Source organism: Muntiacus reevesi, chromosome 7 (genome assembly GCF_963930625.1).
Source record: "Muntiacus reevesi chromosome 7, mMunRee1.1, whole genome shotgun sequence".
Classification (NCBI taxonomy): Eukaryota; Metazoa; Chordata; class Mammalia; order Artiodactyla; family Cervidae; genus Muntiacus; species Muntiacus reevesi.
In genome coordinates, this window is record NC_089255.1 from 33006408 (window position 1) to 33029597 (window position 23190).

At 42.8% G+C, this 23190-nt stretch overlaps 1 protein-coding gene across 2 annotated transcripts in view; it reads right to left on the reverse strand.

Annotated features, from left to right (window-relative positions):
- The window catches only part of RASGRP1 (RAS guanyl releasing protein 1), a 76522-nt gene that overhangs the window by 18961 nt on the left and 34371 nt on the right, over nt 1–23190 (reverse strand). For both annotated transcript variants that reach the window (XM_065941187.1, XM_065941186.1), the window contains exons 3-8: nt 16093–16198; nt 6571–6633; nt 6015–6146; nt 3972–4125; nt 2752–2925; nt 1602–1718 (exon numbers count right to left, since the gene is read on the reverse strand). In XM_065941187.1, the coding sequence (XP_065797259.1) occupies nt 1602–1718; nt 2752–2925; nt 3972–4125; nt 6015–6146; nt 6571–6633; nt 16093–16198 (746 nt within the window). The remainder of the gene's footprint in view (nt 1–1601; nt 1719–2751; nt 2926–3971; nt 4126–6014; nt 6147–6570; nt 6634–16092; nt 16199–23190) is intronic.

The following is a 23190-nucleotide window of genomic DNA, read 5'->3' on the forward strand; positions in this document are numbered from 1 at the left end:
ACCAATTCCTGGCAAAGGACCAGATAGGCATGAGGCGGAGGCCTGGGGACTCTGCACTAGAGCCTGTGCTCTGCTGTGGCCGAAGGGTGCTAGGCAAGGGTGCAGCCACATCTGCTGCTCCTTCCAACACACCTGCTTCAAGTCAGCATGGGGTTCCCAGGAGCCCATCCCCATGTGTGGTGACCAGCTTTCTCAGAAGCCAAGACAGGAAGAAGAGACTCCCTGCCAATCATGTCACAACACAGAATAACAATTTTAAACGCTGTGCTGGAAATTCCTGTCATAAAATTGTGGCCTAAGAGGCACCGTTTCTCCCTGATGAAGTTACTTGAGGTCTGAGAGTCAGCCTCCCATAGTCACAAGGCTGCAAGAGAGCACACACCTGAGCAAATTGGGCTGGGGAGTGTGGAGTCGGGGAAAGGCTCACAAGACGAGAGATGAGCAGCAAAGATGTAGAGAACTTTTTGCTCCCCTTAGAAAGTGAAATAAACTATTGGGGGACACTAGTTTTAACCCTGGACTTAGGAATTCACCCTGCAGACCACCCTGAAGGTCCAGCAGCATGGCAGAGGAGCAAGCTTGTCAATATGACATGAAGGCACAGTCTCTGTGATTCTCTCCCTGTGTCACCTCTGTGATGCAGGCAGTCTCTTCAGTTGTTCTGCCTGGTCTCAGCCAACACGATCAAGAAATTATAAGGTGATCAGACCACTGGAAGGTGTGGGTGGAGTGGCATCCTCCAACCCCAGTGTTGTGAGAGCAGGGATGGTTAATAAGAGACCTCCTGAAAGACGGGTGAACACCTGGGAAAAGCAGATGGGGCAAGGAGGCTAAGATATCGCCTCCCTAAGAAGAGAGCCTCCTTCTGTGTCAGCTTGGAGGTGGGGGCTGGGGTTTTGAGTTTAGTAAGAAAGGCCAGATGAGATGAAATACTCTGAGCAGTCATCATCAAACCCATATCATATGTAGCTGCATTTATATCTGCACTATATCATAATGGTTTATATGTATAATAATAGTCCTGTATCATAAAGGATTAAAGTCTCTATAAAATCTAATGTAGGAAAGTACATAGGACACTTAAGAATAATATTTCTCAATAAAATACCACCTATTACAAAATCGTACCTGAAAAGCTTATTTCCAACTATCTGGGAAAATTCAACTTTCCAGAATGTCACTCTCCAAGGTGTCTGGCTAGTTAGATTTCTAATGTGTCAATATATAACCTCACTTGACATGCAAACTGAACTATGGTCACTGAACCACCACTATTCCTTGCTCAAGCAAGGGAATCAGTACTAAAATGGTGGCTCTGGACACTCAGTGGCCAATGAGCATGGAAAAGAGGCACATATTGTTCCAAATCACCAGCGGGAATGGGGGCAGTAACACTGGCCAGACTGACTCAGTCACCTGCAAATCTGTGACGTCCCCACCCTGTGGGTTTTCTTAAGGGGTTCTCTCCTGGGTATTTTGCCTGATTAAAAAAGGGATGGTGTGGCTTGGAAATGCTCTCTAGGTTGCCCCTCAAGGAGGAAATGCTGACACTGGTCCTAGGAATGCTGCTGAAGGGCCCTAGAGGAGACAGGAGCACTGACCTTATTGATTTCATGCGGGACATGTGAACTTGTCTCCTTGAGCCTGGAAATAGAGCTGTGACATAGCCCTCCAATCACCGCCATCAATGTATTGAAGTTCTGCAGCTGATGGAGCTTCTGTGACACAGAAAACAGATGCTAGCAGAGTCACTGTACATGTCAGTTACGTGGGAGCTTGAGGCTGTCTCTTGTCTCTGTGCTATGGGTATTCCTAATTCTGGCCAAAGGCTAGTCATCAGGTATTGCAGTTTTCCAAATATTTCTTTTCTCAGGCTTATTCCAGACCAGCAGATCCCAAATCTAGCAAAGCATCCCATCTTCTTCCTTTCATTTCAGCTGGTCTGTAGACCACTCTCTACATCAGTGGTTTCTACGAAACACCCAAAGTACTTGTTTAACACAAAGATTCTGGACCCAAGTCCTGATGTTTAGATTCCCTGGATCTGGGGCTGAGCTTTAGGGATCTACGATTTTAACATACCTTTAGTTAATATCAGAGCAAGTGGTCCATGTACCACACTTTAAGAAACACTGGTCTAGAACATCTAAAGCTAGAAAAATATATCATTCAGTATAATCTTTTATGTTCTTTACCCCAAAGTAACCAGACTTTTATTTTTGCGGGCAACACCATGGCTTAAATAGGACTATAATTACCTGAGATACAGTACTAGAATCTCTGTGAAATTTCAGATAGTATCTGCTTTTCTCTCATCAAATGCTTAAAACCTACTCCTCAAACACTAAACCCAGCCATTCAACATAACTTGGGCTCACAGACCTAAATCAAGCTGGCCCAGCTATACTGAAATCTGAATTACCCTTTTCTTTGCTAAGTGGACCACAACAGGTAAAACAAAGTTGGCTGAAACTTTGTTAAAGTTTCTGAACTTTAACAAACGCGTTAAAGATTTAAACAGAACTAAAGCTGTACCCTGACTCTGAAGATCGCCTACATGGCCCTCTCCATCCTGATCTCCTGTGGGATGTAGAAAAGTCATCATACCGAGATCTGGGGACAGGTGAAGATGCACAAACCCCACCAGGAGATTCATGAGGGAAAGCAGCTCTCATGGACAGACTAGGCTGAGGGGAGAGGGAGTCATTTACCTGGTGTTACCAGGCCTCAAGTCTTCATCCAGTCACTCACCTGAGCCACCTGGATGAACTTGATGAAGACTTCAGCTCGGAGCTGGGGGGTGGGGCGGCTGAGAACCATCAGCTGTACCCACTGGGAGATGCCGTTGCACAGAGCAATGGACCGCTCCATGGTGGGATTCTCCTTCACGCAACTATTCACAAGGTAATTCTGATAATCAGAGAACTGGGGGAAAAAAAACTCATCAGGACTGTGCTCCAGCATTCTTGGAGACACGAGGGGCATGCTACCTCTGCTGAGCTGGTGAGCAGAAGCTGCTGAGGGACAGAGGAGCTCTTGGGTCTCCTCTCCTTTCCTGCCGACAAGGATGGCAGGAAGGATATCTTACTTACTCCACCCACAGCATGCCCCTCTACATCAGAAGCAATCAGGCATAAATGGATGTGTACACATACTAGTTACCCAAATATTATGCTGAGCAGATATGGATAGGATCTCATTTAAACTCTAAAGAGTACAGTATAGAAGAAAAATCCCAGTACCAGTTCCAGCCCTGCTGCTGAAGGGGAGAAACAAAGATAATCTCACAAAATCTATTATGTCACTCTCTCTCTCTCTTTCTCCAACGAAGCTCTGTTCGCTTCACTGGCAGCGAGTTCTCTTGCATGGAGCTGCTGTTCTTTGGTATCACATATAGAGTTTGAAGGAGCAAGGTCTCGGTGAGCAGAGTTTATCTCTAGGATCAGGGGTGACTATGGGGCCATGTCAGCAGCACTTCAAGAGTTTGGGTAAGTTCTGAACTAGACCAGTAGCATCTGATTTATTTTGAAATTTCCCCCAGCCATCCAAAGCCTATTCTAGAATGAATTCAAACTCTTACAGGACTTATCCTCATTTTGGGGGAGGAAAATTTTAAAGGAAACTCTGAAAGACAATCATTAATCAGGGGGAAAATGTGTGTGTATGTGTGTGTGCACACGCACATGTCTTGTGTGTACACTCATGTGCACAAGGCATCGTGTGTGCACAGTACTATCACCTGAAGGAGTAGTGGGGAGGGGGAGGCGGACTTGGAGGATGGAGCGGGGAGCAGGGCAGGAGGAACACAGCCCGGCAGTGTGCCCTGACTTGCCCAACTACACACAGGCTGACGGAAAGCCCGCCAGCCCAGAGGGGACTTTAGGGGCAGGAGACTGGCGGCCTGTTGAATTCCTCTGCTTCCTCTCAGAGCTGTCGCAGGGCCGCTTTTCTCCAGCCCCTTGGGTACCTACCGATATCCTCCGGAAGGACTTGAACTCCAGGTAAGTGAGGTGCTCAGACAGTTCTTCTGGCTCCAGATGGTCAAAGAGCAGGGAGACTTTCCGCTTCTTGCTGGTGTTCGATTTTATCCGTTGAGTCAGTTTCCTGGACCAGTCACGGGCATTGCTTTTGTGAGTAAAAGTGAAAAGGGAGAAGATGGGGGGGGGAAAGAATAAATCAAAACTGCTTTTCTAATGCAAGTAAATCCATGAACGCATCTCACAAGAATATGCAAAGCGCCATTAGCTAACTTTCTGGGGCCAAAACAATGCATTAACAGTGTCCTTTAAGCAGCTTTTCCTGTGGTGACAGCTAGGAAGCCTTGATGGTTCCCATGAGCCTTCTGAGTGCGCTGTGGGGACTGGGTAAAACGTGTTGATCTTAAGGAAGTGGGAAGGACACAGCCCTGGTTACGGCGTCCTGCCTTCAAGTGCTGGCCCCTCTGCGTAGCCCTGTCACACACGTTCTCTCCACGTCTACCGTGTGTTCCTTCATCTCATGAGGGTGATGGGGATTCTATCAAAGGTGTGGGGGCAGTTTCCACGCCAGAAGGGCACAGAGGGGAGGTGCTAGCTGGGGAATCATGTGTAGGAACACAAGGTCCCTCTGGGCAGACTTGTGGCACTTTCCTCAAATGTCCCCAGGAACTGAAATGACCAAGGAAGCCTAGCTGACTCTAGAGCTGGCCCCACACACATTTTCTTGTAATCAATCCACATATTTCTTTTCCAATTTCCTTCACTAAGGAAGCAAAGAGAAAGACAGCAGGCTGCAGACTGTGTTTCCCAGACGGGAATTCCTGAGAACCTTGTCTCTTGACAAAAGGGTTCTCTGGTCAAACGAGTTTGGGAAATGCTACAAATTCTGCAGCCCCCTTAGCCAAAGAGCATATTACAGACTCTGAGATGCCTCGCAAAAGGGAAGTTCAGTTCACTATTTCTCAAGTATATCTGGTCAGGCAACATCGCACTGACTAATCCCTAAAGAACACACTGTGGAAAGCATTGGTAGAGGAAAGTCAGCTAGGGGTGTACTGGGACAAGGAAGTCAGGGTTTCCAGACTGTCCCAGGTCCTGTGTGCTGCATCTTAAAAAATGAAGATGTTGCTATTGCAAAACCTTCTTTTATGTTTCACGTTGTTACAGTTCTAAGGAAAGAAGTTCAGAGAGTCCAACCTGTGAAGGAGATTTAAGTGGGACTCTGGCACGTGATTTGGAAATCATTTCTATGTGGCGTGGCACAAGGCACTAGGGACTCCCACAGTCCAGCTTCTGCTCTGTCACTAACTCGACTAGCTCTGTATCCCCAGATGAGCCAGTCTTACTGAGTCTCAGTTTCCCAAGATAAAAGCATCTTTAAAATATATTTCAGCCCTAGAATTCTATGTCCTAGGGATCTGTATTATTCTAAAATAAAGCAACCGCATTATGAAAGCCTTAGCAGACAACGAGTGTACTCTCCTCCCCCGAAATTGGGACAGGCAATCATTTTTTCAGACTGGGAACCATCTCATAAATAAGAAATCCCAAGGAACAATATGAAATATTCCTGAGTACTTTTCCACCTCTGCACAGATCTCTTGCAGTGTCTCTTGCAGATGTCCATGTGTGTTATAAACCGTCTACAGGATCCATTTTCCAGCAGTGCCTTCTGTATTTGTAAGTTCAGGGTGCCTCCAGACTTTGGCTGCCGAAGAAGCACCAATTTAGTCACTGCACTCTCAGTTTCTTGGGATTTGTATAAATCTTAATCAGCGTCTTGCTACCTGATTTCTTTTTCACTGAGACTTTTTTTCCTGCTCTCAGATAGAAGCCACATACAGCATTATCACCAGGGACTTCTCTGCTTTCCTGGTACAAGGCAAGCTTTTCTCTTTGGTAAAGCCACTGAACCTGCCAGAAGGCTTCTTGGGTCGCAGCGGGACACAGCAGAGGTCACAGCAGGACACAGAGGCTTGCTGAGCAGCCTGGGTTGTATTACAGGAGGGAGGTGGTTTCCAAAGACAGGGCACTCACATTTGCGTTGTGTCAATCAGGCGGCGGTGGAGCTCCTCGCCGTTTGCTTTCACCAGTTCCTGAAACTCCTCCATGGTGCTTGCCAAGCTGGTATCCATCTTAAACATGATCCAGAATTCTGTTATCCAGTACCTGCATGGTGGGAGTCACAAAACATAAGTCAAAACTGAAGCCAAGGACTCACATTTTGGTAGGTTCTTCCCACGAGAAGGACTCAGAAAAAGACAGGGGCTGATTTGTCCTGTATTCCTGGAAATACTGACTATATACTTCTCTGTACAGAATATAAGGAGCTGGAGTTGCAGTTGGGGGCAGAGAAGAAAACCACCCAGTGACAATCATCTGTGGGCCCTCACATCTGCCCATGTCAAATGCTATGCTATGCTAAAGTGAATCATAATCTGAGAAGCCATCACATCTGCCCATGTCAAATGCTATGCTATGCTAAAGTGAATCATAATCTGAGAAGCCATGACAAAAGATTTTGGCACAACCACATGTGGCATTTTCATTTCACCCCACCCCACAAAGTCCCAAATGTATGCAGAAACGTTACCTTACAAAATAGCAGATCTTCAGGCAAAGCCCTGGTGAATTCTTTGCCAAGGCATCCTTATAGGTAGGGCTGTGGTTAAGGGAAATGGAAGCCTCTGTTATAAAAACCAAGCAACTGCTTATCTTTGGAAGATTTGCTAAAACTGCCCTCCCCCAGCCCTCCTAAAATTTTCTTTTAATTAAAATGTTTTCTTACGTCTCTGGACCTAGGATAAAACCAACTTGATGGATGTAGCTATATGCTTATTATCACCTAGAAGGGCGAAGATTGTGACTTTATCTAGCCCATGCTGAAGTGGCTTATAGACGAATGCCACAGCATCTCCTCTACAGAAGGTGGAAGTCACCAGCACAGCAAGGCCCCAGGAAAATGATCTTTGTAAGAAGTGAAGAGGGGCCTCTGCCCACATCCAAGACTAGGAGTCTAGTCTGCCAGAGAAAATAAGCTAAAAAGAAGAGCCCTTTTTCTTTCCAGCAACTGATTTAAAACAAAAAACACCCTATGCAGTGAATTAGAAGAAAAGCAAGGAATAAATATTCAGATATATTATAATGAGAATTTATGCAATAATAGGAAAATGATAATATATGCATAGAGGGTGTCGTCAGACTGATCTTACAGGTTGTAATGCAAGTCAGAAAAAGTCATGTGAATGACCCAAATACAGTTGGAAAGCATGTGAAGGATCAGTATCATTGGGAGTATTCCACAAGAATGATGCCATCCTAAGAACAGGAAAGAACAGCAAAGGTCCACCAAGTTTACATGTCTCTAGCGATGTACGGAAAGAATACACGCTTATTGCAAAGGTCAAAGAAATGCAAAATCCAATCCAGTGATGAAGCTGTGTGGTTGTACTCTGTTTTGTCAACATACTGAGGAATACTATGCGGGCTGTGTGCTATACAAGCCACTGCCCTCTTTCTCCTCTTAAAAACCACCCAGAACTCTGTGAATTCCAGCAGGTCCCTGAGAGGACTCCACTGAGCAGCCAGCACATGTCTCAATTAACCGGGGCTGAGCAGTCTTCATTCACTGGGTATGCATGTTTTAACCCCTGCAAAACACAGGTGGAGATATAGTAAAGTAAAAGACAGTCCAAAGCTTATTACTGACTTTTTTTTTAATTAGGAAGGAGTCTATGTATTTTGAAATTTACATATTGTAGTACTTAAGAGCACATTAGAATGATAGCTGTGAAACTTCTATCTGGAATATATAATTAAGGCTCTACACTTAAATTTTAAATTCAAACCTTACTAAGTTTATGCATAGCTTTGAAACACCTAAGATGTCAGTTTACTGTTTACAATTTTAATCTACTGAAGTTACAAGCCTGTTTAGAATTCAAAAAGGTCCTTGAAATAGTTTAAAAATCTAAAATATAAAATTCATAATTATATAAATATATACATATCAATAATTACTTTAAGTGTAAATGGTATAAATGTTTCAAACAAAAGACACAGAGCGGCTGAATGAATACAAAAGTAAGATCCACATATATGCTACCTACAAGAGATGCACTTCAGAATCAGACTGAAAGTGAGGGGATGAAAAAAGGTATTCCATGCAAATGGAAATTAAAAGAAAGCCATGGTAGTGATACTTATATTAAACTTTAAAATGAAGACTGTAACAAGAGACAGAAGGACATTACAGAGTAACCAAGGGGTCAGTCCAAGAAGAGGATATAATAATTGTAAACATATATGCACCAAACATAAGAGCACCTAAACATACACAGAAAATGTTAACAGACACAAAGCAAGAAATTGACAATAAAACAATAGTAATAGGGGGTTTTAACACCCTTATATCAATGAACATCATCCAACAAAAAAATCAGGAAACACTGGCCTTAAGTGAAACATTAGCCTAGATGTGCTAAGATATATAGAGAATATTCCATCCAAAAGCAGCAGAATACATACATTTTTCAAGTGCAAATGGAACATTCTCCAGGATAGATCACAGGCTAGGCCACAAAATGAATCTCAGTAAATTTAAGAAAACTGAAAACATACCCAGCATTTTTTCTGACCACAATGCTGTAAGATTAGAAATCAGCTATAGGAAAAAAAAAACAACAAAACCACTCAAAAATCACAAATGTGTGGAGACTAAATATTATGCTACTACACAACCAATGGATCACTGAAGAAATCAAGGAACAAATCAAAAAATACTTGGAGACAAATGGAAACAAAACCACAAAATCTATGGGATACAGCAAAAGCAGTTTCCAGAAGGAAGTTTATAGTGACACAAGCTCATCTTAGGAAACAAACAAAAATCTCAGATAAATTACCTAACCTTAAACCTAAACGAATAAGAGGAAAACAAACACAACCCAGTTAGTAGAAGGAAAGAAATTATAAAGATCAGCATAAATAAATGAAACAGACTAAAAGCAATAGGAAAGATCAATGAAACTAAGAGCTGTTTTTTTGCAAAGATAAAATTGGTAAACCTTTCTAGACTCTTAAAAAAAAATGGAGAGGGCCCAAATCAATAAAATCAGAGATGAAAATGAAATTACAACGAGCACCAGAGAAATGCAAACGATCATAAGAGATTACTACTACATGACAATAAAATTGACAACTTAGAAGAAATGTACAAATTCTGAGAAATGTACAATTTCCCAGGACAGAATTAAGAAGAAATAGAAAATATGAGCAGACCAATTACCAATAAAACTGAATCAGTAATTTAAAACAATACAATGAACAACAGTTCAGAACCAGATGGCTTTACAGGTGAATTCTACCAAATATTTAGAAAAGAGTGAACACCTATCCTTCTCAAATATTCTAAAAAATTCCAGAGGAAGGAATACTTCCTAACTCATTCTATGAGGCCAGCACCACCCTGATACCAAAGTCAGACAAAGAGTTCACAGAAAAAGAAAATTACAGGCCAACATCACTGATAAAAATATGATGAATACAGATGAAAAAAAAATCCTCAACAAACATTAGAAAATCAAATTCAACAGTATATTAAAAGAATTATATATGACGATTAATGTGAATTTATCCAGTGGGTGCAAGGATAATTCAATCTCCACAAATCAGTCAGTGGGATATACCCTGTTGACAAATTGAAGAATAAAAATCATATGACCATCTCAATGGATGCAGAAAAAATATTTGAGAAAATTCAACATCCTTTTATGATAAAAACTCTCCACAATGTGAGTAATGAAGGAACATACTCAACATATATGCCATATATGACAAGTCCGTAGCTAACATCATACTCAATGACTGAAGAACTTAAAGCATTTCCTCTAAGATCAGGAACAAGACAAAAGATGCTCACTCTCACCACTTTTATTCAACATGGTATTAGAATCCAGCCACAGCAATCAGATAGTAAGAAGAAATAAAAGAAATCCAACTTGGAAAGGAAGAATTTAAAACTGTCACTCTCATGGAAGCAACCTAGATGCCCATCAGCAGATGAATGGATAAGGAAGCTGTGGTACATATACACCATGGAATATTACTCAGCCATTAAAAAGAATTCATTTGAATCAGTTCTAATGAGATGGATGAAACTGGAGCCCATTATACAGAGTGAAGTAAGCCAGAAAGATAAAGAACATTATAGTATACTAATGCATATATATGGAATTTAGAAAGATGGTAACGATGGCCCTATATGCAAAACAGAAAAAGAGACACAGAAGTACAGAACAGACTTTTGAACTCTGTGGGAGAAGGGGAGGGTGGGATGTTTCGAAAGAACAGCATGTATATTATCTGTGGTGAAACAGACCACCAGCCCAGGTGGGTTGCATGAGTCAAGTGCTCGGGCCTGGTGGGCTGGGAAGACCCAGAGGAATCGGGTGGAGAGGGAGGTGGGATGGGGGACCGGGATGGGGAATTCGTGTAACTCTATGGCTGATTCATATCAATGTATGACAAAACCCACTGAAAAATAAAAAAAATAAAAATAAAAATAAAAAAAATAAAAAACTGTCACTCTTTGAAGATGACATAACACTATACATAGAAAAGCCTAAAGATGCCACCCAAAACTACTAAAACTCATCAATAAATTTGGTAAAGGTGCAGGGTACAAAATTAACATATAGAAATCTGCTGAATTTCTATATACTAACAGGGAACTATCAGAAAGAGAAATTAAGAAAATAATATCATTTACAATCACATCAAAAATGAATAAAATACCTAGGAATAAATCTAACTATAGAGGTAAAAGACTCATACTCAGAAAACGTTAAGACACTGATGAAGAAAATTGAAGATGACAGATGGAAAGGGATACTTATGTTCATGGATTAGAAGAATGTTGTTATGACGACCATACTACCCAAGTCAGTCTACAGATTCAATGTAATCCTTATCAAAATACAAATGGCATTTTTCACAGAATTAAAACAAATAATTCTAGAATTTCTATGGAAACACAAAAGACCCTGAACAGCCCAAACAATCTTGAGAAAGAACAACACAGGGGACCTATCATGCTCCCTGACTTCAGACATACTACAAAGCTACAGTCATCAAAACAGTATAGTATTGGTATAAAAACAAACGTGTAAATCAATGGAACAGAAGAGAGAACCCAGAAAATAACTTTGAAACTCACAGTCAATTAATCTAAAACAAAGGAGGCAGGAATATACAATGGAGAAAAGGCAGTCTCTTCAATAGATGTTACTGGGGAAACTGGACAGCTCCATGTGAAAGCATCACACTGCACTATGCAGTCATACCATGCACAAAAATAAATTCAAAACTGATTAAGAACTTAAAGGTCCCAAAACCATAGAACCTATAGAGAAAAACATAGAAAGTATGCTCTTTGGATATGTCTCCTCAGGCAAGGAAAACAAAAGCAAAAATAAACTAGTAGGATTATATCAAACTAAAAAGCTTTTGCAAAATAAAGGAAGCTATCAACAAAAAGAAAAGGCCACCTACTAAATGATGGAAATATTTGCCAACAATGTGTCCAATAAAGGGTTAATATCCAAAATATACAAATAACTCATACAACATTAAAAAAAACCTGATTATCAAACAGGCAGAGGATCTGAATAGACATTTTTCCAAGAAGACATACAAATGGCCAACAGGCACATGAAAAGATGCTCAACATCACTAATCACCAGGAAAATGCAAATCAGAACCACAAAGAGATCAACTCATACCTGTTAGAATGGCTATTATAAAAATGATGGCAGATGACAAGTGTTGCTGAAGATGTGTAGAGAATGAAACCCTTGTGCCCTGCTAGTAAGAATATAAATTGGTGCAGCCACTATGGAAAGCAGTAAATAGGTTCCTTACAAAATTAAAAATAGAACTCCTGGGTATTTATCTGAAGAGAACAAAAACATTAATGAGAAGAGATATTTGGAGCCCTGTGTTCAATGAAGCATTATTTACAATAGCGAAAGTATGGAAGTAAACTAAGTGTTCATCAAGAGACGAATGAATAAATACTTGGTGTACACAAATACACAATGGAATATTACCCAGCCATAAAAAAGAACAAAATTTTGCTATTTGCAACAACATGGATGGACCCAGAGGGCACACACTAAGTGAAAACAGAAAGAAAAATACTGTACTTCATTTATACAAAGGATCTAAAAACACTAAACAAATGAATATAATGAAAACAGAGTTATGTGTACAGAGAACAAACAGGTGTTTGCCAGAGGGGAGAAAAGAAATAAGTGAAGGAGATTAAGAGGTACAAACTTTCGTTTGTAAAAATAAATGAGTCATGGGTATGAAATGCACTATATGGGGAATACAGTCAATAATTATATAGTATCTTTGTATGATGACATGTCATAACTAGACTTATTGTGGTGATCATTTTGAAATATACGTGTGTGTGTTAGTTGCATCATATCCGACTTTTTGGACTCCAGGGACTATAGCTTGCAAGGTTCCTCTATCCATGGAATTCTCAAGGCAAGAATACTGGAGTGGGTTGCCATTCTCTTCTCCAGGGGATCTTCCTGACCCAGGAATTGAACTCACATCTCCTGCATTGCAGGTGGGTGCTTTACCATCTGAGACATATCAAATCACTGTTATGTGACAGGAACTAACATAATGTCATAGGTCAATGATACTTCAAAAACAAACAAACAAACAAACAAAGAAAAAGAAATCAGATTTGTGGTTACCAGAGGTAGGCGGTGGAAAAAGCGGGGAATGTATGAAGGCAGTCAAAAGGTACAAACTTTCTGTTATAAGACAAATAAGTACTAGAGATGTAATGTACAACATGATAAATATAATTAACACTGCTCTATAGTATATGTGAAAGTTGCTAAGAGGAAAAACTCTTAAGTTATCATCACAATAAAACTTTTATCTATTTTCAATTTTGTATCTATTTTCAATTTTGTATTTTGAGATGACAGATGTTCACTAAACTTGCGAATCATGCTTCAAACCTTAAACATTTATAGTGCTTTAAGTCAACTTTATCTTAAAAAAAGAAACCTGGAATAAAAAATAAAATCCAAGTTGCAGTTTAAAACCATTGCAAGTATTTAATTAATGGCATTATTTTAATTAACCAAACATTTTTAAAGTTCCCTTACAAGTGCTTAGAGGGACACTCTAGACCTATGGAAAGAACAAGAAGATTTGCAAGCTAAACTTGAACCCCTAAAGAAAAACTATGACTGTGAAATTTGTACTTTTCATAAAATGAGTTTAATTTAAAAAAACCTAACTTTTGATAGACTTACTGTTTATAAAATCTATCCTTAAGGGCATGAAAACCAAACAGAAACACGAAACATAAAACCACCCACACAAACACACATCAACAAAGGTAATCGATATGAAAAATAAGCCCAGGTCAATTTCCTGAAGTGAATGGGTGCACAGGGGCTGCTGCAGCGTGTGTGGCAGGGTCTGTGAACCCGTCGCTCTTCATCTAAGGGCCAAGCCAGTGGGCACACAGAACATCACTCAGGAGGGCAGAGCCTCCCAAGGTCACCAAGACCGCGCCATGTGGAGGCCGCCTGAGCCAGGCAGGCCCTGCTTCTCACTCGAGGAGATGAAGCAAGCAGCAGCGCGTGCAGGCCGGGACCGAGGCTCGGGCGTCTGCAGGCGCAACCGTCACTGTTCGCTGGAAGCTTCAGGTGCCGCATCTCCGTAGGCAGTGCTGTGGCAACAAAGTACCAGCACAGTGCTGACTGTGCTTTTCAGGCATCCAAACTATTCAAGGCACGCTGTTACGTTTTTCTCTCTCAACCATGGAAAAACACCAATAAAAACTGTTCTCCAAGGACTAATTTGTACCTGGGGTACCCATCTTGTCACCCCACTGGGTACCTGCCCCCACTGTGGACCCAGAGCCCTCCTCCCCGCCATCCTCCCTTCCAATAAAAAGGACCCACTCCAGCCTGGTGTGTTGAGAAGCGTGGCATGGAGGGGAGAGGGCTTCTGAGAGAGCTGAGGACGGAGCAGGCAGGGCACACTGGGTCAGCTGAGGGGCTACCACCCCCCTCCATCTGCAGAGGCTCTGAAGCATGGTCTCCTTCACTTAGGGAAGTAACTGCAGGGCTGGGCGATAAAGGAGGAGCTGGCTGTGCAGAGGAGCAGCCCTGCATGGGACAGAGACCGAGCAGAGAGACTCTGGGGCCCCAACGAAGGCAGAGGCATGGGAATGGAACGGAAAGAAGAGCTAAGAGTCATTTCTGAAGCAGGAACCCTGGGATTAGGTGACTGGCTCTGTGGGAGGTGAAAGGCAGACAGGATTATGAGGGCTTTGATGTTGTTGCTCTAGGCCATCAGATGGGCAACGACACCATGAACTGAAATTGAAAATGAAAATACAGGTGTCAAAGCAGAACTAACGGGGTAGTAGGAGTGGAGGTGGTGAGTTAGGTTTTGAGTATATTAAGACTGAAGTGTCTATAGGACATAGTAGTCCAAACATTTCTTAAAAAAATGGTTTGAGTTAGAGAAATATGGACTTGAAGGTCATCAGAGGAATGGTGGTGGAAATCCTGGTGAGAAATCACCCAGGGAAAATACACAGAGAAGAAAGCCAGGATGCTGTCCCATTTTGAAGACGTTCCCAAAGAAAAGGCTGGATGGAGAGCTGGAGGCGGGTGTCCCAGGAGAAGGGAGACCCAGGAAGGTGTAGTCCAGAGCTGTGGAAGGAGTCTGGAGAGGCGGGGTGCGGTCAACAGTGCTTCTGCAGGGAGGTCGCTATAAACAAGGATGGAAAATAAGCTTGACAACCAGGAGGTCACTGGTGACATCAGAGGAAAGTCTGAGTACAGGGGTGGAGGCCACAGTTGGGTGAAGGAGTAAGTGGGAGTTGAGAGATGGGAGATAGTGAGCATGGACTATTTTAAGAAGTTTGTGCATCACATTTCTAACCCTAACAACGGAATGAAGGGGAGGCAGGGTTGAGAGTTTATTTTTAGGTTAGGGAGATGTGAATGAGTTTTAGACTGAGGGGCAGGTGCCACTGAAGACGCAGGGTTTAAAAGGACAGGAAAGAGGACTCTGGGTCCACAGTGGGGGCAGGTACCCACTGGGGTGATAAGACAGGTACCCCAGGTACAAATTAGTCCTTGGAGAACACAGTTTTTTCTTTGAGTATTTAATTACTGACACTATTGAGAACTGCTGGTACATGGAGTTCTACTATGGTTTTAGAACACTCTGTAGATTAGACATCCATTTATTACCTGTACCTTTCATCACGTGGACGCCTCCTAAGGCCACTGAAATGCCACTGAAAACACCTTCTTCTCTGAGTGTTTATAAGGAGACTTAGGGAATAGATTCAGTCCTGATGGCTTTTACGCTTCTGTTGAGTGCCATGAGATGAAAAGGGAGGCCTGGGGAGAGCGGTAAAGGGTTAGATGAGCTACACAGCGTGACTCAGTGCTCAGGACCTGGGCTTCAAGGCGCTAAACAGTCTCAGCCCACCTACAGCCCACGGGGTCATCAGGCATTAGAAAGACAGAGAAAGCAGTGCCACCCCACTCAATTTACACCCCAAAGAAGGTCAGAATCCAGCAGGGTTTGCTTGGCGCAGGCAGTGCCTCCCTCTAAAGCAGAAAGGCACCAGCTGCCCTGGTGTCAGAAAGCTCTCTTCAAAACCTGGGAAGGTTGAATAATTAGACAGGAAAGCCAGAATGCAGCACCCTTGTCAATTTGCATGCGATGAATATGAATTTTGATTAATCTACAGGAAAAGTATTTTTCACAAGCAAGAGTGAACGAAGAACACTGTGTCTGAATGTTGATCTCTTTGACCTCTTCCCAGAAAAATCAGCATCAATAACTCTGCCTTGTCCAACAGAAGACACACACACACACACAACACATATCCACAGACATGCATGCCATTCCCTGAAAGGACACGTGAACCCATTAACAACTCAGGGTCATGCCACACCAACCAAAACGAAAGCATCATTCAAATTTCAAGATGTTTCTGAATCAATCCTATTTGTGGACTGCCGCCAGGCACTGTGCTAAAGGATATAGAGTGATAACTTTTTGGAGCAGTTCAGCAGAGGAAATGAGAATTCGGTGCATGGTCAGCATGACTTGCAACAGCTGGTTACTTCGACACAGGTTTCCATCTGCATCTGAAAACACAAAGAGCAGCATCTGAGCAAGGCCCTCGAGAGGAATTAGTTACCTGACTACCTGCCAACTCCCATCACTCGGGGGGGAGAACAGAGCACAGGCTCTGCAGGCACAGTGCCTCCTCCATGGCCTTTGGCACTGCACACCCCTCCCTTCTTTGCTTTTCTTACCCTCTTGCTGCATACTCCCCTTCCCCAAATGCCTGTTTTGATGCTCATTAATCACCCAGCCAGAAGGTGGTAGGATCGTGGGGAAGTGGTACCATTTGCACAAGTACATGTGAGTCTGTTGAAAGCAGGAGCAGATCCAGGTTTTGTGGCTCCCAAAGGGCATATGGTGGGGGGAGGGAGAAGGTCCTTCTAGGATCCCAGTGAAACGAGTTATAGTCTTAATAGATCACAGTAAAAATACCTTGCTTTTGTAAACTGCACAAAAACATATGACCATATGAATACATTTCTAGGGCTGGCCCATGATCTTGGAAGGACTCATGCCAGTGAGGGGACCTAAAATGCAAGTCTCCCTAGTTTCACGGGCAATGCGTCTCTGGATGGGCATAAAGGAGGAAGACTATGGGCAAATGTGACTTTGGAAGATTATGGGTGGGTTTACAAGTACCTATGATGATTTGTATCAAAGACCATGATTAGCTTCTTAATTGGGTTTCCAAATCCCACTGGTACCAGATAACAAGATTTTTTCCATATATTGGCAATAGGTATAAAGATTCCCCCTAGAGCGGTTTTCAAAATCTTTTAACACTTGTGGCAGAAAGTGTTAGGGGCTGGTTGTTCACAGACATCTATTCTCTGTCTTTCACCATGGATTGCATCACCAGGTTCCCTTGCCAGTTAGTTTACAGTTGGGTTCAGCCATTGGGAAGCATCAGCAAGAGATGGGAGGAGAGGGAAGTTGGGATATTTTTCTTCCCTCTCTGCTTTGGTACCACTTTCCTGACAGCTGCTACAGGTCTTTTTGATAAATGATTACACTGCTTGGCCCCTCTTTCAGGGCTCCAGCTCTCACTGGGATCTAAAACTATTCCTCTCCCTTGACTCTTTAGTCCTAAGGATGGTAGCAACCTTTGGCTATTGACAGTCTCTGCGTATCTGGGTACAGTATCTCAACTCCACTCTCTGTAAGTAGTGACCCTTCATTAAAGTGTCTTCTCTTAAACCATGTGAGTTCTGTTCCCTCTTGGGAACTTTAATGATTCAGTGGAAAATATCAAGTTAAAGAATATACATGAATTGTTTTTTTAAAATCATTTTTTGCTCTTTAAAGCACATTATACAAAAAGGGTTGTCACTTTCATTCTTTCTAAGTGTACCAAATCGTAAATGAAGGACACAGTCCGTCTGGGCTCAGAATTCAGAAGTCCTGGCTCATCCTCAAATGATGACCTAAGGTCATAGTTCATTAACTACTTGCAGAAACGTAAGAAACCCTGATGAGATCACTCCCCTTCCCCTCACCAAATCCACCAGTTCACCTGCATTGTGTTACTCTTCTTGCCTTCCTGTTACCATGGAAAGCACTTCAGAAGCCAATGCCTCCACTGAGCTCTGAGGGTCTTTTTCTTAAGGACAGTGACACCATCTTTGTCCACTTTCTCTCCTCCAATATCAACTTTTCTCTCTCCTGGTTTACTTCCATTGGCATTTAAATATGCACCAGAACCTCCTATTTAAAACAAAATGAAGTAAAGCAAAACCTGAAACCCTTGCCCTCTCTAGCCATCTCTCAGTTTTGCTCCCCCTTTCAGTAAAACTTCACTGTCATCTATGTCTCATCTCCCATTCCCTTTCAACCATTTCATTTTTGACTTCTACGTCCACTATCCCACTAAATCTTTTATTTTCAAGGTCACTGATCAGGTCCATACTGCTAGATCCAAGAATTCACTCCTCTGTCCTCATCTTACTTTATGACTCAAGTTGCATTCAACCCAACCCAACCCAAGCTGACAACTCTCTCCTCCTTCCCGGAACACTTTCTCCTCTTGGCCTCCTCAGCATCACACTCGCTCAGCTTCTCTCTGTGGCTCTTGTTCTGTCTCCTAATCCTTTGCTGAGCTCTTAAATGTCACCATGCTGTGGCTTAGTCCTCCCACTTCTTTTTCTTTTCTAACAATTTTTAAAAGTTAAAACTTTTTAACTTTAAAAAATTAATTTATTTCATCAGGCAGGGAAACTCATCTGTAGTCCTTTGGGCTATAATACCACTGATATGCTCGTGACTGCCCAACAGACATCTTCAGCCTTACTGGGTGAATCCATACAGATGTCTAATTTCAGACTTCACTCGTCCAAGCAAAATTCTTGACCTCTCCCTTCTCCAGTTCACGTCTCTTCCATTCTTCCTCATCTCAAGAAATGGCACCACAGTCAGCCTTTCACTTACCCAAACAGAAAACCTAGGGGTTACCCTTTATTTCTCATTTTTCCTCCTATCCAATCCATTAGTGAGCCTTGATTCTACTTTCAAAATATGTCTCAAACCTCTCCATGTTCCCCCATCCTTGCCACCATTCTAGTTGCAATCATCACCATGGAGACCTATTTGACCTCCCTGTTTTCACTCTCATCCACCTACCCACCATCTGTTTTCCACGAAGCAGCCACGAGTGAGCTCCTAAAACCCACAAATCGGGGCATGTGCTTCAGTGAGCCCATTACACTTGAAATAAAGCCCGACTACTGACTATAGCCCACAGAGCTCTCCCCATTCTGGGTCCTTCCAGGCTTTCATTTCATTTCACACCATATTACTCTCCTCCATACTCCTGCCTATGCCGCAAACGCTCCAAGCTTATTCCTACTTTGCCTGTGTTCTTTCCTTCAATGTGGCCTTTCTTCCCGTGGACCATTCACACCATTTACGTCTCAGTTTCAATGTCATGTCCTCAGAATGGTGATCCTTAAACTACCTCTGTAGCCATGATCCTGCCTGAGTTTCTTCATAGCACTTACCAATGATCTGAAGTTATCTTTTTTATGTGTTTAATTTTCATTTTCTGAGTCTCCACTAGAATATAAGCTTCATGAGATCTGACCTTGTCTGTTTTTTCCACAACAGTATCTCTAGGGTCCAGAACAGTGCTGATACAAGCAGTTACTCATTAAACATTTACAGAGTGAGTGAGTGAACTATACCAAATAGGAGACCCCTTAACTTTTCATGTTTCTTTGGATAGTGTGTTTGCTTTTTTCATTAGCTATTTAATTAATGATATTTAATTGTTGTTGTTGTTCAGTTGCTAAGTTGTGTTCAACTCTTTTGCAACCCCAAGGACTGTAGTTCACCAGGCTCCTCTGTCCATGGGATTTCCCAGGCAAGAATACTGGAGTGGGTTGCCATTTCCTTCTCCAGGGAGTACACCCAACCCAGAGATCTAACCCGCTTCTCCTGCTTAACAGGCAGAATTCTTTACCACTGAGCCACCTGGGAATCCCCAATGATATATAATATATACACTTATTTTCTTCTTGGCCACAGCTTATAAAGTTACAATTAACAAAGTTATAACTTGATAAATCATTTTTAAGAAGTATTTATCTAGCCTGTTATAGTTTTGTAAATCTTTCATTACTTATTCTAAACTTACACTCTGGTGAGAGAGGGTTAGTACTGCTAGCTTTCTGTTTTCTGGCCCACATAATTTCTGTAATATATATCTCCTGCCACAAAAATTCTGTAAAACAAAACATCCCAAAATTCAGTGACTGAAAACAGTGATCTTTTATTTTCTCAAGTGTCTGTAAGTTGGCGAGTGGCTGGTTGATATTGGCTGGGCTTTGCTGGGGCTCCTCCCCTACATGCCCCCAGCTTCCTTGGACCAGCGGACTAGCCATGGAGTGTTTTCATGGTGATGGCAGGGCGCTGTAGGGTAACTGGAACTATCCAAGGCCTCTTACCCGAGGCTTGGAACAAGCATGCTGTCACTTCCACTTTATTCTGTTGGTCAAAGAAAGTCACTACTGAACCTCAAGGCAAAGAACAGGAACCTCGAAGTCACATGGAAAAGACCACTGACATGGAGAAGGTGAAAAACTGGAGGAGGGGACAATAACAATCCACTCTACCACAATTATGGGGATGTAAGTTTTCAATTCAGAATCTGACAATGTAGTTTTTATAAGGCACCTCTCCTCACAGAAGCAGTAGTATTCCTACCTCCAAACATTATGGCACAAAGCAGGAGAATCTGAAATTTATTTGTAGGGTATGCATCAGAATGTTCATAGGAGTCATGGACACAATTGCAGACATACTCAGTATGGACAGAATCTAAAACCGGTTATCTCAACTGTTCTTTGTGGTTGGCAAGCATCTTTCCAAGGATGCTCACATATTAGGGAAAGGGGCTTAGAAGTGTCCTGAGTGAGACCAAAACCAAGTCGCATATAGAAAGATACAGGGACCAAAACAGGCTTATTATGAAGACTCAGGAGCGATATTAAAATCATCTTCAAATATTTGTAATGTTATGTGTAGGAGAAGGTTTAGACTTCTTCTGTAGGGCCACAAACCATGGAACCAGAGAGGATGAACAGAAAAAAAATGAAGGAAAGAGAACTGGGCAGAACATATGGTAGAAAAAATTCTAATCCTTAAGCCTGCCCAACAGTGGAACCATTCCCATCACAGATGCATTTAAGAGGAGGTGGGCCAGGACATTTAATCACATTATTGTAACTGGCTTAGCAACTGCTATTTACTGAAATGAAAGTAAAAGTGTTAGTCACTCACTTGTGTCCAACTCTCTGCGACACCATGGACTGTATGCACTGCAGCCTGCCAGGCTTCTCTGTTCATGGGATTCTCCAGGCAAGAATACTGGAGTGAGTTGCTATTTCCTTCTCCAGGGGACCTTCTCGACCCAGAGATTGATCCTAGGTCCCCTGCATTACAGGCAGATACTTTACTGTCTGAGCCCTGAAGTGCTACTCAATACCAGGGACTGCTAAGTACTTTAATAATTTTACTTCTAATTCTCACAACACTTCTAATGGTGTCGGTCCTGCTTATAATTTATAGCTGAGAAAATCAACACACAGAGAGATGAGTTCCTTTGTTCTGTCTGGGTCAAAGAGACAACGGGTGGAGGAGCTAGGATCTGGCTGCTGGTCGGTTTGATTCCAGATCCCCAGCTCTCCACGACACTGCACAGCCATTTGTCAGAACAGGGAATTCAAGTATGAAATAGGGGAAACGGCTAAAGTAGATAAGCTTTATGATCTCTTCCAGTCCTGAAGGCTACAAGACAGAGATGCCACTGGCATATTGGATTGGAACCGATTAGTGCACATTTGAAAGGACAGCTTTTTGCATCGTACGATTTCTGAAAAACTCTCCTAGATGCCTTGGTGGACGGATACTGATCATTCAAGGTGCCTTTAAAATAAGGATGCTGTGCCTAAGACTCACAGTCATAGTCACCCTCCACTTTTACCCTGCACTCCCCTCTTCCCCTGGGTTCTGTGATGCACTGCCCCCCCCCCCCAACTTCGGGCATGCTAATCCTCACATGTTCTGTGGGAGGGCGGGCTGGCAAATGGTAAGGCCGGGAGGGAGTGACTCACCCAGCAAAGGGAGGCAGAGGCAGAGGCGGGAAGGTGCGTCTCGGCATCTCAGTCCACACCCCTCCTCGGTGCCCCCTTCTCCACAGGAGAACGTCCCGGTGTGTGCATTTGCCCTCGTTCCCACCACTGCCTCTCCCCGATGCGACCTTCAACATCTGTATGACCGCATCAAGGAGGCACTCGCCTCCTGCCCTCATCTCAGAGAGCAGCGCTTCTTCCTTCTTGAGGGGAAGAGCCTCCCTCTGAAAGGCAGATCTCAAAGTGGGTGATCCAGGGAAGTCTACCTTCCAGTCTTCTGGATTTTATGTTGATAATTTGGTATAACTGCTGTAAACTGATTTAAATATTTCAGTGAATAATTTAATTTTGTTTGCAGCTTTAGGCTTTTGAAAAACACAGGGTGTCATACTAAAAATTCTAATAAGTAAAATGTGCAATGCATAATAAAATGTGCATATTTTCTCGTTACCATCTGCTTCTCCTTCTACTTCAGAGGAAGCCTGCTTTAAAAGGTTAAAACCTCAGTGGGACATAAAATGTCAACCTCACGTACTCCGTCACGTGACCTGAGGAGCAATGTGTGCTGCTAGTCAAAGACCCACCCGACCTGCGGTCCATCTGCTCCACAGAACAGACAGGAAAGCCACGGCATCTCTCTGTGAGCCGATGGCTGGGTTTCCATCATTCGACTCAGTGCTGGCAACAGCCACGCTTCATTGGATCAAAGCATCTCAGGGTGGAAATGACCTTAGCTACCTTCCACCTCAACCTTCTAACTGATGCATGACCCCCTCCCCTAAAGGCATCACAGGTAACAGGCTCTGCCTGTACCCTTCCAATGACAGGACACAACTCTCTAACTACTCTACAGAGCAACTTTTCACTCTACTTCAATTAAAAACATTTTATCATTAATTGACTCAGTGCAAGGGACCGTCCGAGGTACCAAAGGAGGTCTGAAGAGCTACAAGAAAACCCCTGTCCCTGAGGAGCCCACAATCTAGTGGGGGAGTAAGACACACACTCAAGATACTTGAACATCATCTCGGGGGGTTAATGCTAGAGGTGAAACCCGTGGAGACCATGCTGAATGGTAGTAAAGTTCTGGAGAAGAAGAAACCCTATCCAGTCGTGGTGACTCGGGAAGCATCTCTTGATATCTGAAGCAAGGTGACCCAGCATTTCAAGAGGCTATCTGGTCCAGCCCTCTGCCTCTTGGTTGGCCTGTAGACGCTGTTCTTCCTTTCTGTGGTTTAATCTTAAATAAGCTGTTTGCCTCACAGGGTGACTATCTTCTCCCTGGTGATGAGACTCCTGTGAGAACAAAAAACCTGCAAAGGGCTGCATTCTAGGCCTCACTTCTTGCTGACGAGGGGTGGGGGTGACTTTCCTTACGTGAAGGCTTA